The 17866-nt window shown below is 39.8% G+C and overlaps 1 protein-coding gene across 1 annotated transcript in view; it reads right to left on the bottom strand.

The window, feature by feature from the left end:
• The window catches only part of lgr6 (leucine rich repeat containing G protein-coupled receptor 6), a 34762-nt gene extending 31259 nt beyond the window's left edge, over positions 1-3503 (bottom strand). Inside the window, exon 1 of the mRNA NM_001278833.1 lies at positions 3286-3503. Within this exon, the coding sequence (NP_001265762.1) occupies positions 3286-3503 (218 nt within the window). The remainder of the gene's footprint in view (positions 1-3285) is intronic.
• Between the last annotated feature and the right edge of the window lie 14363 nt (positions 3504-17866).

Genomic DNA, 17866 nt, shown 5'->3' with positions numbered 1-17866 from the left:
ACTCTGAACAAATAAAATATTATATTCATATTATATTCATACTTGTGTATCCATTTTCCACACCTGCTATAAAAGGACACACACACATACGTAAATTCCTATTCAGCCTATACGAGACAACAGGAAACAGGTGAAGAAAGGAGAACAGGTATGGCAGGGTAAACAGAGAGAACAAGAGACAGGAGTGTAATTAAGGCGAGGGGCGACCAGAGACGTCTGGAGCCAGGACATTGATGCTGTAGATGATAGCTGCTCTATGGCGGACCCTCAACTGTTATTATGCACACATTCAAGAAGTCTCACTGCTTTTTTTTCTTCTTCATTTTTCTCATATTGGTAACTTTTTTTTTCCTATTTCCGATGCCCTTCCTTCTCTTTTAAATACAATTTGTCTCATTTCTCTCCCTGTCTCTGAGACATGATGTTTACAGTGTGACCCCCGGTCACTCCTGATAGGAATCATTCCAGCAGCATAATAGCTAAATGACACGCACACGACTGTTACTGTCACGGCCACCATGCCAAGACAGGATGTTGTCCCCTGCGATTGCATGTACTGTGTGTGTTTGTGTGTGTGCAACATTGCCTAAACTGTCTTCATGTTCCTTCAATGCACATTCGGTTTCTCTGTTTCCTTTTTAAATATTCCATCTCCCCATGATTCTAATATGCTTACTTCACCTTCACTGACTAAAAAAAAAAAAAAAAAGAAGTTTTTTAAAACCCGCGCTGCAGTGTGGGTGGTCTTCACACACATACAAACGCACACATGCTCCTGCTCCCTTCGGTTTTCCTCTGTCTGGTAATGCTCTAGCTGTGGTTTCCTGGCCAAGGCCAAAACATTGTTAGAAGTTCACCGCACTCACCGCTACCAAAAGCATCACCTAAACGCCGCTCAACCCAAGTCCCACATCCATGCTCCTTTCTTCATGCACATGCATCGCAAGTGTGAGCTTCTAACACAGCGGTCCAGACACACAATCATGACACTATGATTTAGAAGATATTTTATTTTATAGTTTTCAAATTCTCTTAGTAAACAACTGATTTTGTGTAATCCATCTCCTACATCACGAATGGCAAGCACAGATCTCTATTTCCTTCAACTGTATTTCTTCTTCTGTGCCTTTACACACATCCAGCCAGTCATATAGACACAGCCTGAGGTGCTGTCTTTGCTTCCTAATCTGAAATCAAAGAGAAGGTTCCAAAGCGTCTCACATGACAGCTCATTTGAAGCCTTGCCCACGGAAACAATTATTGTCATAAATCTCTATCAGCTCTGCTCCTGGTCATTCTTAGCACCTTTGCCTTGCAGTAGTTAAATTCCTTTGCATATTGGAACTAAATTCAACTACAGCATTGAAATTGAAACATTCTCAGACACATTTTTTTGTTTTGTTTTTGCATTAATATCATCAATTGAATATGAGGTAACCTCTGAATCATAAATGTCAGACCCCTTTGAGGAGCTCTCCCGCAACACGGGTGGATATTGCTCAATGGATAGTGCTTTCTCAGATTTGTGAGGATGTGGTTTGTAAAGTGGACTGTTCGTGAGTAATTCCCTGTGACCATGGCAGCCTGCAGAGCAGAGCATGATTTCTTTTTAGATCCTGATCCGCCTTAATGCTCCAAAACTGTGCGTGTTGGGGAGAGAAGTACATTAATTTAAGGGTTTGAATGTGAATTTTTTTTTTGTTTATAGGTGCAGAAAACAAAACCCTTTTTATGTCATCCCTGTTTCTTCAGCTCTTCCAAATTCTTGTCTATTGTACGAAGGAAATCTGTGTGTCAGTCTGTTTGTGTGGGCGTGTGCAGTTGGTCGCTGGGTTTATTTATCTAATTCTAAATCTGTCCTCAAACTCACTAATTGGTCAGTTCCACTGTTAGGTAACGAGGGGAAATGAACAATTAAGCTTGTGCTCGCCGGGAATGATGTGTGTTTGTGTGCAGAAATGTACATTTTCCCAGAGGGAGTCATCAGGTCATCAAAGTTTTTATTTCCGAGGAAGACTCAGATGCTCAGCACGTTCTCCTCTAAAAGATTCAGCCTTGTTTGGGTGTGTGCCTGTGCTGATTGAGCTGTGCCCCTTTGTTAAGCCAAAAGCCAGATGCTCCCATAGGTAGCAGATTCCTGGACGGAGTTACAGAACATATTTCATAACCATAAACAGTACACGTGTTTTAACTTTTCAAACACTGCAAACACATGAAACATGGGGAAATCTGGCTGTCGCAGGCTCCCCAAACACCAAAAGAGTCAGGGATCGTTCAAGAGGAGTTCTTTCATGCGTCACTAATAAAGCCGGTTGCTACATAAACTGTTGATCTTTCTGAAATCGAACCCTCTGACATAATACTTGCAGAACCCCTGGTGAGCGCTGCTCCATCACACCCTGTTTCCTGGATTTGACTTCCCTAACTTCAATCTCGGTTATCGTAGAATGTCAGTAATCTGTCCTCTGAGGGCTTACATAGTGATGCAATTTGAAAGGTCTGGCTTTGAGCCACAGGATGTAAGACACAGATCATAACCTTTTTCTAATTTTTTTCCTGACTCCCTCTTTATACAGCAGAATTTTATTTTTTGTTTGTTTTTTTTTGGTTCTTTAGATTTTCTAATTGTACTTGGAGAAACACATTAGCTGAATAAATCCCAGCAAAGCATTTTTATCTTGGTGAGGTAAGAACCTTGGTCAACTTTCCCAACAACCTCTAAAAGATCTACAGGCTAAAACTAGTCCCATGTAATTAAGTGTGTTTATTAACACTAGGTCCTCAAACAGAAATCCATACTCGACTAAAGCTTGCACTCCCACACATCCATACATGAACGTAAAAGCCATGTCATTCGCAAGTGCACTGGCGCTCTCAGTCTCCAGTTGGTGATGGAAACCTGACACTGAAAGTGGTCCAGTTATTCCACCACAGTGGCCAGCACATGCTCTTTCTCAATGTCTCACATACACATGTTCCCACTGGACCCCATCCATTTTTATCTATATGTGGGCCATGCCAGTGATTTCTGGTCACACGTCAAACTGACCACGGCTTTCAGCTCTGCTTTCACAGAATGATAAAGGAGCGGCCACTGCTCGGCAGCAATGTTTCATTTTTCAGTCAACATTTTTAATTGAAATAGCATGCAGTCAGGACAAATGAGAAGGTTTGGGGATGGAGGATTTGCTATGTGTCATAGGGGGGAAAAAAGACCTGCTTTTGATAAAATGGGACATGATCTAACTCATCAGAAAGTCCTAAACGACTGCATCTGTTACTCACAGGTATGTTGTGAAAGGACTGAGATTGCTTGGTACAGATGACAGTCCGATCTCAGAGCAGTCCACCGTGAGGAAGATGCCATCTTCTTCGCAGTGGCAGTGAAATGGGCATGAAGGCGCCTCTGGTCCCTCTCCGTCCTGAATCTTTCCGTACCCCCATACGGCGCTGGGCCCCCAAAGTCCTCCAGCAGCCCACAGAAGCAGAAGCCTGAGCAGCATGACTGTCTGTCCACCTGCGCCTCAAGATTTCCTGTCTGTCCTCTGAGATGTTTTACGAGGCAGCTTTGATGAACACTGAGCCTTCCCAAAGTTTTTCTCTTGTTTTACTGCCTGAATTCCCTCTTGTAGGTTATCCGCACCGTAAAACTATCCTGTCACAAGGTCCACCTCTTCATCTGTGCTCATCTGCATATCCTTCAGGCTCTAGTTTATTCTCATGGGCTTCCACTTTGCTCAAACGTCTTGTTTAATCTTGCAATCTGGCCTGTTCTATGCACTGCCTCTCTTCCACAGACACATTTAAAGCTTTCCCCCTCCTCTGTTTGTCTCTTTTCATATATCTCTTGCTCTCTCTGTCTCTCTCTCCTTACCTATTGCAGAAGGAGTGCATGAGTTGCGAATGAGCTGTCCTCATTGGTCTGCAATTTAGGGATGGGCTGGAGCATCTCCGGAAAGTGGGAGGGGCCCACAATTCTTAAACTATTCCCTCTCTTTTTTCTCCCTCACGCTACCCACACACACCCCCCTCCCTGTATTACTTGGTGAAGAAGTTTGAGGAAATTGGGTGGGCAATTAGTATGAGAAATGGGCGGAAAAAGAATAGAAAAAGGTGATGGTGATACAATACAGCAATGAGGAGAAAGTATTGCTCCTCAAGGAATCTTTTAAATTGAAATAGTAACAAAGCTGAATGAGGGCAGAGTTAAAGCGAGGCTGTGAAGGATGAAGATGAAGGCCACAGGGAGGTTTAAGGGGAGCGAAAGAAACACAGAGGGTCAGATTATGTGACTGGTGACAGTTCAGAGGTGACTGAAAAAATAATATTCCAACGCCTCTGGAGCCCTCGTTGCAGAAGAATCAAATTCATCACCTTCTCAGGTTTCCTTAACAGGAATGCAGATAACACATGCAGAAACTCAAACTCATAGATGTTTTTAGATAAAGATAAAGTAGGTTTAGAGTGACTAGGGGAAACGTTATTTACACTTTACACACACTCGGGTCTATTTTGAGAGGAGGATGATTCTGTAGAGAAATATTTGACTATTGACTATTATATTTTAAAATTATTATCAACCTATTTTTATGTAGAAATAAAGTTGGTTGGTTTTTGCTGTTTTATCTTAAACATGTAAACTGGAAAGACAGTTGAGGTGCAGTTGGAACATACAGATAAAGATGATAAATGGAAGGAAACTGAAAAAAAAGTCCTTAAAAATTTTTTTATTAGCAACTTCTTTAAGTTATTTTTTTTTTGTTTCATTTAAAAAGAGGCTGCAAAAAGTTACATTAGTGTAAAATTAGCTTACCAAACGTTAAATGAAACTATTTATTATTTGGAATTTTCACCCTTACAGTAAAATGTAGGAGGTACAGTGAAAAGATGACAACATTTTTAAGTTTAACAAGACAAGCAAGACAGAGCAGAATTACAATAAGTTATTGATCTGGGACAAAAAGCGGATTCGTCAACACTTGGCTGTTAAAGTCCCCCACGATCATCTTTTGATACATTTTAAATGCAATCCCAGTGGTCTTTTAATTATAAATATGCCGTTTGCATCCAAAATAAAGAAAATATTAAAAAAACTATAGTTTTTCTTGGACATAGTTTCTGCAGAACGGCAGAAATTCATCAGAAATTTAACTCTGCGTTATTGGCAGGATTGTTGACATCGAGTAAGCCCTGCCCCCATTTTCTCATCATTCCTTTTTTTACCTGGTCTCCTGTTAGCTTACAGGTCCTCACGCCCCCAAACTGACATCACTGATGCAACAAAAATGGTGAGCAATATTGGAGCTATCCAGCCTTACAGTTTTTGGCCAAATGTCGGCTCAGATGAGGAAAATGAAGACGCATATGGATTTACTTGTCTGCAAAAGGATGTATCAGAATGGAGCGGAGCAGGGAGCTTGTGGCTTGAAGCTGTGGGTTCTATGTCACACATACAAGGTTTTTCCAACTGCATTTTTTTTGTCTGCTCCCAATTCACTATTTAAATGAAAAAAAAACTCAGAAATGCAACTCTAATGTTGATTTTCTTTAAATATGTCCTCCATCATGACAATAATGCCACAAAAATATATCAGGCACACCAAGAACACAATTCTAATGGGAGTGGGTCTTTGGTAGAGTAAATATGATTTACATCATTGCTAATCCAGTGTGACTATAACAGTGCTTTTTTATGTTTAAAATGTAGCTGATAGTAAGATGCAGAACATTAAATGATAGTAACAGTCCAAATTGCCTCATCTGTAAGACACAATCTTGAATTTTGTGGATAAAAAAACAAAGAAAGTAAAAAAAAAAAGTTTTTTTTTTTTTATTGCCTTTTAAAGGCTTACATTGTAACGAAATAAGAAAAAGTGCTGATTTGTGTGAGTCAGAGAGATTAGAGAGATGGAGACAGAATGCTTGACAAGAAAGTTCGGCTTTATTTGTTGCACAACAGCATCATGTGTTGTTCACCTAAAAGTACAGCTTGTTGCACAACAGTCCTATTATGCATTCCCTCGTTTTCATAAATTAGACAACATTTTTTTTTAAAGTGATCTGTCATTTAAAACAGTTGTTCTATCCCTTAGGTCTACCATTATTTTTTTAGACTTGAATAAAATCCTTTTTCCTGCAGAATTGTTTTGTTTTCATCATTTTTTAAGCTTTTGTTTGATTACCAATGCTGGTATGAATGAAGTAAATCTTAAGGCTCAGCAAATGAAGCGGTAATCTTGCTTGCATTCAAGTGTACTCACATAAAGCCAAACACAAAGATGCAGCGTTTACATTTGTGACATACAGACTCGCCTCAAAAGGCACCATTCATGCTTGCTGGGCCTAGAATGAACACAACAATGTGCTATTGAAAATATAAAGCTGTACAGATGAAAGTCTTTGCACCCTGTTTGAGGTTAGTGTACCCTCTGGCCTGTCTGTCTGCTTCTCTGTCTTTTTTCCTCTATGTCTTTCTTTTTCCACAATCCTCTGTAGCCTGAATAGTTTCTCATTAATTAATTAACATTCCTGTGCCACTGTGTTTTCTGAGGGGCCTTTGTTGCAGCCCCACAAAAACTCTTTCAGAGCTGTTCACCACAATGTCTCTCTCTTGCTCCCATCTGTCAAACTCTCCCTTCTTCCTCTCCATTATCCGTCTTTGTAGTCAGTTTTTGTTATTGCTTTGGCTATTGTTGCTTAAAAAACTGTATAAATTGTTTCATTTATTCAATACATTTTTGTCAGTAACTCATTAAAGGGCTGTAAAGTCAATTTTGCGTGATTTTGTATTTTGCCATCAAGCAATAGGGATGTTTTTTTTCCAGGCAGCTCGTGAACTATGTGGTCCGTACACCTGAAAACCTTTGTACTACCACTACCTCTCCCCTCCTGGCACTTATTCTCACTCATCTTTTTAAATGCACTTTAAGTCTCTAGCCTCAGGGAAACCCTAACTGGCACACAGTGTTCTCTATAAATCGTGCGTGCCTACTCTCCTGGAAGTCATTTTCCCTTTTTGGTTTCTTGTGTTTGCACTTTAGTTCTTCCTTTAGCTCATCTGTAAAGAGACAGTTCATAATTAAGGTCATTTCAAGCAGCTTGCATTCTTAAGAAAATGCAAGAAAACATCTAAACAAGTCTATTCATCCATCCAACCAACCAACCAACCAACCAACCAACCAACCAACCAACCATCAATCCATTCATTCAGACATTCCTGCATGTACATATGCCAGTGTACATTCATTCAGCCACAAAGAAACAAGGTTTGAATGAGCGCACTGCAAATATCCAATCTCAAAAATACAGTGCACACTTTCAAAAGAAAAATACATCGAAAAATGTGTCTATCTACTTGCATTTCACATTATAATTGAATTTTAAGTGATGAACATATGATGTAGTCATACAGTATGTAAACTCTTAGTTAAAGGATACAGAGTCACTGGCCGCTCACCTAAAATTCATCACAACTGGTCTATAAATCTGAAAGTAACATTTTCTTTCAATAAAAAACACATTAGCATTACTTGTACTCTTTGTTTCTTTACAATCAAAACGTCAAAGGATGAATTGGATGAGAAAAGGGTTAGAAAAGTTCAAGTACTCTTGGTAGACTTGGTCCCCATTTGGAGCATGACTGAAGTGAACAATTGGTACCATCTGGAAGACTGGGTCGCCTGTCAGAACAAAAAAGATCACTCTAACTTTAATAACACCAGTAAATTGACTTAACAAGTACAGGTTCTACTTTTGACATTAACAAGAAGTCCTCTTTCAGACTGACAGACTGCTGAGAATACAGACTGTCAGTATAAGTGTAATAGATCTGCTGGAAATCAACTGAATGAAAGTCAATGAACATTTCACATTTTCAAAGTAAAACGTCTGTTAAACTGCCTGCGTAAGGGACGCTCTGTTTCATTTATCTAATTTTGACGTGATGTAAAATATTCTCTGTTTAATCTATCACTAATTGGTGGGTTAAAGTTCAATAAATTGCTAGGGTATAACATTGTGTTGTTTGTAAAGATGGGACTTTGAGCACTGAATCAGAGAAGACTGGGCCAGAAGCTCAGGAATGTTCCATGTGATGTAGCCTATGCATGTCTTTTCTGCATTTTACTAATTAATTGATTTGAACTTGCTGGTGACTAAATCAAAATTGAGCTGAACTGTTTATCCAGTTTCCATTTCAATGGAGAAATTTTGTCATGTCAAAGTGAAGGATAATGGTATTGACCAATAAAGTCCCAGGACAAAGATTGTGTAATCTCTGACAAGGCTTAAATACTCTTGGTTCTGCAACGTAAACCGAGAGATTGACAATATTTGTTTGTTTATGTTTACCTGTTAGGAATGATTTTATTACTTTCCAGACACATCAGTTCCATAGTCCAACATAAATATCCTCTTTTACACCATTGCTGCGGTTTAACTGTCTTCATTTTAAAAACTGGTGTCTCTTGTGTCAAGTTTATTTTTTCAGTACTGATCAGGTTTTTTAATAAAGAGCAGGTACACAACCAAGGTTGTCTCACAGCACTAAACAAATAAAAAATAAAAACATAAACATGAAGCAAAAATAACAGATTATCCTCATTGAACACCTAAAGTTAGTGACCAATAAAATATGTCAATGAATAATCCACATAATGAGCAAGATAAAGATGAGTGGAGAGGAAAATCTCTGAATAGAAAAGTTAGCAAAAAGCCAGACTCCTATGACCTGATGTGATGAGGGGACAGGATGAAGATAATTATGAAAAAGAAAACTGTGGACTAGTAGCTTCAGTAATGGGAAAGTAATAAACAGACAAACAAACACAGGATCCCTCAAATTTAAAAATTTCTAAATTTTGATTTTTACAAAAGCCAGAAAGTAGAAAACTTGCTGCCTCTGCAAACCAGCTGAGTTCAGTCTAGAGTTTGTGCAAGCCACAGTACCACTATGCTGCTGAAATATGCATTTAGGTCTCGTTTAACCCTGTCATCAGTGTGAATTACAGGTGATCAGTGAGCAGTACATATGGCCTAATCTTTGGATGATGGCACCCACCATTTTTTTTTTTTTCCTTTTTGGGGTCACGGGGCTGCCGGAGCCTATCCCAGCCACTTATGGGCGAAGGCAGGGGATGCCCTGGACAGGTCGCCAGTCTGTTTGGTGAAAAAATTGAATATCTTTTAACGTTTGCAGTTGTGAGAACAGTTCAGATCTGGACCAACTTAACATGTCTAAAGTGGTCTTCTTGTTTTCAGGTGACTTGAGGGTTGTCTCATTATCATGCCTAAACAGGTCCCAAGGGTGTTATCAATCCTCTAAAATATAGCCAAAAATGTCAAGTCAAATTCTGCCGAAGACGCCTGAACGGAAGCACCAGCTTTGAAAGTAGTGAAAGGCCTAAGCATACAGTACACTAAGCAAGCACAAACACTCAGTTGCACTTGTGCAAACATTTGTAAAAGCATTGATACCCTCACATTATAACTCAATATCACTCTTTCTCACACTCACTTTCCCGCTCAAACATGCAATCAAACCAACAGCTTCAGATCAAAGCCGGTGAGCCCTCCACACTCCTGCTCCATCCTCCCCCTCTTCGTTGTGCTTCCTGAACTGTAAACACTATCCAAGCAACCTCAGCCTTGAAGACACAAAGACAAGTAGCTACCTGACACCTGACACTAAGTTGAGAGCACTCACCGTGGTCTACTTTGGGGCAAAACACACACACGCAAATCCAAGCGCACACAAGGCTACCTGAGCTCTTTTGGGCCAATAGGAGTCCATTCAAGGAGAGAACAGAGAAAGTCATCAAGCAGCACCCGTCCATCACAACCCACACCCCATAATTCCTCATAAAGAAAATAACTGTCCCTTCTGCAAAAAAACAACCTGTTTGTACATTTCTATAACTGCGTGCACTCACTCTGCCTTTGTCTGATTTGTGTGTACCTGGGCTTTTAGAGGCAATTGAAGGCTAGTTCAGGTATACTCAGCGGAAGCAAGGGAGACGCTGCAGATAGCCCGTGGCGGCAACCTAGGTGTGTACTCTGGCTTTTCATGTGAAACCACCTGAAAGCTAACAAAAGGTCCCTCTCCTTCCCCTCACCCCCCTTTCTGCATCTCACTGCACAAAGAAATGAATAAAAGGAAAGAGCCGCAAAAGAAAGTGGAATGAGGTCAGGGAGCAAAAGGGCCAGCAAAGAACAGGGAATGCATGCATGCACATAAACAGCACGCATATGTACATATTTAAAAGTTCAGAGAAGTAAAAAACAAACATATTGAAAACGGGAATAAAGTTAAAAGACACCGGGTGGTCTATGATATCACTAACTATTGGTGAATATTAAAGCTTGATTGAAGGAAAATTGGATAGTACCTGTTTTATTGAACTCATCCAGATTCTTCTTGGCCTTAACCCCTCAGAATTTCTTGAAATCTACTGCAGATTGGAACTCATTTTTAAAAGGATATCCATCTTCTAAACATAAGCCATTCCTTTTGAGGTCACGAAGTTGCTGGAGCCTTTCCCTGACGCTGTTGGGTGAATACAAAAAAAAAAGGCTGAGGAACTATTCCACTTCCACTAAATCAAATACAGGATTCTAGGATTCTACAGGATTTAACTGCGATTTACCAGTTCTTCCCAGTGAAAAACACTACAACACTTTACTTAGACATTTCTTTACCAGTGTTATAGCAAGCAAAGAACATAAGAGGGAGGCCCTCCCACTCAGGAGCACTTGATAAATCAGGCGTTATCCACACGTGCTTGAAACAAGACAACTTTTTTTCATCTCTAAAATCAAAAAGGAAGTGCAAACATTGGTTTGGGTGCACTGTATCGAGATTACATTTTTGAAAAAGTTTGTTCCTGTCATTTCCATTACTTTTTGGATGTGAACCTGCAGCCACATAATTTAAATATCCCTTTATATGTGTGCTTGAGCTACTGATGCAGGCTGTACAGCTTAATTTGAAGTAGTCTTGATCTCAAGCGCACAAAAAGCTGCAAAAGCACCAAAGGCAAACACTTTCCGACACATCAAACAATCTCTGAAGACGCAGTCTAAACTACACCAAGCTCTACTGTGTTTTGTTCCTAACTTTGCTTTTTTCCTCTGGAGTGACAGAGTGATAAATGAGAGTTAATATCGCGAAATAAGCTAGGTAAAGCAGACGGGTCTGCACATGCACTCTGCCAATGAAAGGGATGCTCCATTCTGTTTGATGATATTCTGAGCGACGCCACTGGCACTCCAACCAGAGCTGTGATTTTGAGTGAGTTTGGCGGTGTGCGCTTGTGTGTGTGTGACTGTTATACCTGCTAATTCTCTTTCTAAACAGTCGATTGACCTTGAAAAGCACAAGAAATCGCTGTATTGAGAACTGCCAGATCCATTCTGGTGAAAAAGTCTATTTCTGGAGCACAACATTTGTGACTTTTTGTGACTTTTGTTGTCGTCACACACAGTTGTGCATGATAGTTGTGTTACTGTTGAGAGAGAATGATGTGGAATGTTTAACCACGGCTAAAAGTGTTGCACTGTTGCCACAAAGTCTTCGTCATGCACAACATTAGTTTAAGGGCAGAACACTCGGCACAAAAAACAAGAAATCAATAGAAGGGTCTTTTCACAACAGTGTAAGAGAATTCCAGTCATTTAGGAAGCAGAAGCAGTTGGAAAATTACAGCTATTAAACTGAATATAGTCACCTAGACTGGATGAAACGTGTAATCGCGCAAAGTATGTGCAAGTATCTGATTAAGTCATGCAATTATGTCGTGTGAAGAGCTGGTCCTGCAGGCTGATGCTGCATAATCTGATGAAACTGTGCCATCTTCTGCCAACACTAAGAAGAGCAATAACAGAAGCAGATTTCAAACTTAACAACCAACTGTATACTAAATTAAACTTAAATTATACCTAAATGTATTCATAAATCACCTTGAAATGAAATCCTCTTCACCTTTATCCACCTTTGTCATGGTAGGGATAACACGCCAATGTAAGGGTGGGGTCATAGGACAGCACAAGGGTTAAAGCTAAATAATGTACTGAAACACTGCATCTTCTTTAATTTCTGGCAAAAGAACTGAAATTAGTTTTCCTTAAAGCAACATTTCAGTTCAGTTTCAGTTTACTTCAGCATTTAAGAAACGTGAACAAGTATATCCAAATTAAATAAATGCATCACTAAATTAAACTATCAGCTTTTGCTTTACCTTTGAACATAAATATTAATTTAAAGTGTTTTTGTTTTTGTTCTTTACCCTGCTTGTTGTGCACGTTCAGTCATAGCTATAGCGCGCCCTCTTTTGGGGGCGCCTGGCATAGCAAGGAATCAATGTCTTCAACTGTTTGTGCTGAGCTTAGTTAAAAAATGTAGAAAATGTATACAGTTATAATATATATATATATATATATATATATATATATATAGTCTCTCTGAGAAAAGAACATAGCAACCTCCCTGAACAGAATCCAGTAACCATCACAGTGGCAGACATCCAAGAAAGAGTCTCAGGTATGAAGAACTGGACAGCACCGGGCCCTGACATGATACATGCCTACTGGCTAAAGAAGTTTACCGTACTCCACGAGCGCCTGGCAGCACAAATGAACCAGCTGCTAAGAGATGGGACTCACCCCGAATGGCTAACGGAAGGGCGAACGATCCTGATCCAGAAGGATCCCTCAAAGGGTGCAGTCCCATCCAACTACCGGCCAATAACCTGTCTGTCCACAACATGGAAGCTCATGTCAGGCATCATTGCAACAAAGATAAATAGGCACATGGATCAATTCATGAGTAACACACAGAAGGGCATTGGTAGAGACTCCAGAGGAGCCAAACACCAACTCCTGGTCGACAGAACAGTCGCTCAAGACTGCAAGTCACGACACACCAACCTGTGCACAGCCTGGATTGATTACAAGAAGGCCTATGACTCAATGCCACACACATGGATCACTGAATGCTTGGAGCTGTACAACATCAACAGGACTCTAAGAGCCTTCATAGGAAACTCAATGAAGCTGTGGAAAACCACCCTTGAAGCCAATGGGAAGCCACTTGCACAAGTGTCCATCAAATGTGGGATATACCAAGGTGATGCTCTGTCCCCACTGCTGTTCTGCATAGGTCTCAACCCCCTCAGTCAAATAATCACCAAGACTGGCTATGGATACCGACTCAGAAATGGGGCCAACATCAGTCACCTCCTCTACATGGATGACATCAAGCTATATGCTAAGAGTGAGCGTGCCATTGACTCCCTGATCCACACCACCAGGATCTACAGTACTGCCTCCAACAGATCAGTGCGTGGATGCAGAGCAACTTTCTACAGCTAAACTCAAACAAGACCGAAGTTATTATTTTTGGCCCACAGAAACAAAGAGAAAGAGTCAGTAGCTACCTTCATTCTCTGTCTCTTAAACCCTCAAATCAAGTCAGAAACCTAGGGGTAATCATGGACTCTGACCTGAACTTTAACAGCCATATCAAGTCAGTAACATCAGCGGCATTTTACCATCTGAAAAACATTGTCAAAATCAAAAACATAGTGTCAAAACCAGACCTGGAGATACTTATTCATGCATTTGTCTCCAGCAGGTTAGACTACTGTAACGGCCTGCTCACCGGCCTCTCCAAACGAGCTGTAAAACAGCTTCAGTACATCCAGAATGCTGCTGCTCGAGTCCTGACCAGAACCAGGAAGTATGATCACATTAGTCCTGTGCTCAGGTCTCTGCACTGGCTCCCTGTACCTCAAAGAATAGACTTCAAAGCAGCTCTGCTTGTGTACAAGTCTCTCCATGGCCGAGCACCAAAGTACATCTCTGACATGTTAGTGCCATATGAACCATCTCGTACTCTGAGGACCTCAGGGGCCGGCCTCCTGTTGATTCCCAGAGTCAGAACTAAACAAGGGGAATCAGCGTTTCAATATTCTGCAGCTAAAATCTGGAACAGCCTCCCTGAAGGCGTAAGACAGGCCTCTTCTGTGTTCATGTTCAAATCTAGACTTAAAACATTTCTGTTTAGCCGTGTATATGACTGAAAGGTCCTATCTGCACTTTTCTTTCCTTTCCTTCCTTTATTTTTAAATCATTTTTCAAATTTTTTCTTTTCTTTTAAAGTAAATTTTACGTTGATTTCAATGATGTATTGTGATTTTAATGCATTTTTCTGTTTTGTGAAGCACCTTGAATTACTTTGTGTACGAATTGTGCTATACAAATAAACTTGCCTTGCCTTGCCTACTGACATTGGGATGTCATTCGGGCTCGAGAAATGCAGCCGGATGGTGACAAAGAGAGGCAAGGTAGTCCACACAGGAGGGGTCTCACTCCCACAAGGAACAATAGCAGACATCGAGGACAGTTACAAGTACCTTGGAATCCCACAGGCAAATGGCAACCTGGAGCAGGCAACAAGGAAAGCTGCAACAGCTAAATACCTCCAACGAGTAAGGCAAGTCCTGAGAAGCCAGCTCAATGGCAAAACTGCGCTGCCCGTTATCAGATACCCTGCAGGAATAATAAGATGGCCAAAGGAAGAGATACAGACCACGGATGTTAAAACACGAAATCTCCTCACCATGCATGGAGGGTTCCATCCCAAATCCAGCACCCTGAGACTGTATGCTAGCCGCAAGGAAGGAGGCCGAGGACTAGTGAGCGTAAAAGCCACTATCCAGGATGAAACATCCAAGATCCATGAATACATCAAGCTCAAGGCCCCAACTGGGTGGTGAGAGGGGCGTTTTTTTTATATATATATACATATATATATATATATATGTATATATATATATATATATATATATATATATATATATATATGTATATATATATATATATATATTTTTTTTTTTTACCAAAGTAGGCTCCATTCATGAATTGTATCTACTTGTAATTAAACTGGTGTTGTTATCTATTTTATTTTATTTCTTTTAGTGAAGTTCATTTAGTTTTGTAAACTATTCTTTAATTTTAAAACAACAAAAGCGCTTTAAGTGCAGCAGATTTTACACACAAAAACCCTCCCCCCTCCATTTTTATCATTGGCTACAATAAATATTTAGAAAAAATCAATTATTTAATCATTTTCACGTTTCATAAACATTCAAATAAAAAAAACAATGTTTGTTTTATGCAATGAGCTACATGTAACAGTAATGATAAATGTTTCAAAATAGATATATTAAAAAATAGAAGGTATAACATGGAATTAATAGCAATTATTTAGTTCAACTAATTAGTTTCTAACTAGTTTCTAAATTTCATTTTTGCTGCCTGAGAAGCATTGAGGCGGGCTTTTTAGGCTTCATTGCCACTAATATTGATTAAATATAGTCAGTGGTAGATTCATTTATCTTTAGTCATACATTAATTTTTCTGTCAGGACTCCAAGCTGTAAAAAAAATTTGTCATAAATAAATGAGGTCATAAACAAAAGAAAAGCAAATAAAAAAATGTTTACAACAAGACAAAAAGCTTAATTGAGGAACTTTGAAAATTCTCCATGGGTCATGGAAAGAAATGTAACATGAGTGTAAAAGTAAATGGATGATAAAGTTGAGGTCGGTATTTCAGAGTTTATGTTTTTGAGGGGAATTTGGAGGTGAATCAGGAGTCAAGATAGTGCAAAGAAATGTGAATCACAAATCTAGACCACTGGTGCAATCCAATGTAAAACTGTCATCCTTTAGAATAGGATTGTAAAATAATTTCCTTTACGTCCCACATTCCAACAGACGTGTTTGTTTGTGATATAATTATGACTCACTCATTCTATTATGGGTTCACTAAAGGACAACGGCTTCCAAAGTTGCAACACTCAAACCAGCAATATCTGAAGCCTTTAGCAGCTAGAAGGGTCAGTTGAGGCACTCTCAGTACCAACCACCACTGTTTCGCTGCTCACAAACTTCACAAACTGACTGCAATACTTTTTTTTTTTGCAGCAAAGGCATTTGTAAAAATGTAAGATCTACAGCGGAGGAAAAGTATTTGATCCCCTGCTGATTTTGTTGGTTTGCCCTCTCAAAAAGAAATTGACCGTCTAATGGTTTGAACGGTGAGAAAATCACAAAGAAAATAAATAAATCTATTTGAATGAATTTATATAAATGTATTTGCATTCCATTGAGGCAAATAAGTATTTGAAACCCCTAGTATCCATTAAGAGTTCTGGTTCACACAGACCAGTTTGAGTCTCCTAATCAGCCTGTCACCTCTTTTAACCCTTGTGCTATCCTAGGCACTTTGACATTGGGAGTTGGGTCATCTAGACCCCACTAGACAGTGCGCTGAACTTTTTTCTTCAGTAATTTGTGATCTTCACTGGTTTCCATGGATAACATGAAATCCTCTTCACCTTTATCCACCTTTGTCATGGTAGGGAGAACACGTCAATGGTCATATTGACCCCATAGGATAGCACAATGGTTAAATGGACCTGTTGAAACTATTCACGTGTAGAAAAGACACATGTCCACAGAATCAATCAGACTCACCAGCATGGGAAAGATTAAAGAGCTTTCAGTGTATTGAAGGGAGAAGATTGTAGACCTGCACTAGACCAGAATGGACTGCAGAGCCATCAGTGAGAAGCTAGGGGATAAGGTCACAACTGTTGGTGCCAAAATACAAGAATTACAACATGACCAAAATCCACCTGTAGGTCTGGGGCTCCAAAACAAGATGTCACCAGGTGGGGTTTCACAAGAACAATAAAACAGGAGTTACTTGATGATCTCAAAACAGCTGCCACCAGAGTCACCTAGAAAACCACTGGATATACTTTACACTCAAGGTGTCTAACATCTTGCAGTGGTTACAAAGTAGCCCTGCAGAGAAGGCGCTGAAGTCAGATGAGTACAAAATTGAGCTATTTGGCATCAACTCAACCTGTTTCGTTTGGAAAAAGAGAAATTCTTCCTATGACCCCAAGAACATTGTCCCCACTGTCAAGCACGGAGGTTGAACCATTATACTTTGGGGGTGTTTTTCTGCATAGAGCTAGTTTATTGGGTCGGTAGGAGGATGGATGGAGCCATGAACCATCAAATCCTGATAGCCTTCTTCCCTCCGCCAGGAGACTTGAAATTGGCCATGAATGGGTCTTCCAACAGAATAATGACCCAAAACACAGACACACCAAACAAGGAATGACTGGAGAAGAAGCATATCAAGGTTTATGGAGTGGTCCAGCCAGTCTCTAGACCTCAGTCCTATAAAAAACCTATAGAGAGTTTAAGCTCAGAGTTTCCAAGCAACAGCCACAAAATCTTAGTCATTTAGAAGTCATTTGCAGAGAAGAGTGGACCCAAGTTCCTCCTGATATATGTCGAAACCTGCTCATCAACTACAATAAACGTCTGACCTCTGTGCTGCTGAAAAGGGTTTTGCAACAAAGTACTAAGTCTCTCCAGCAGAAGGTTTAAAACACGTATTTCGTTTAATGAAATACAAATAAATGTATATACATTCTTTAAAGTTGATTTCTTGATTTTCCTTATGATTTTCTATTTAAGTGTACAAATGAACCTACCATTAAGGTGACATAATGTGAAAGGGATCAGATTCTTATTTCCTCCATTCTAAATCGGCAGATTATTTCAAGTGTCAAGTGATATTTTTGGCCATGTTTTGCTTTTTTAAAGTCCATTTACACTTTGAAGTACTTAGCCAAATCAGAATTATGACTCACCTTTAGATATCTAACACTCATCACATCACTATGCAAATGCTTTGTTCTGCATTTCCAAGGCGAAGAGATAACAATTCCTTCAATGCACTCACAGCAAAATTCCTCAAACCACAGAAGTCGAATCTCATGCCTCTA

Source organism: Oryzias latipes, chromosome 7 (genome assembly GCF_002234675.1).
Source record: "Oryzias latipes chromosome 7, ASM223467v1".
NCBI lineage: Eukaryota > Metazoa > Chordata > Actinopteri > Beloniformes > Adrianichthyidae > Oryzias > Oryzias latipes.
Note: the sequence above shows the minus strand (reverse complement) of the source record. Positions and strands in the feature narration are given on the sequence as shown.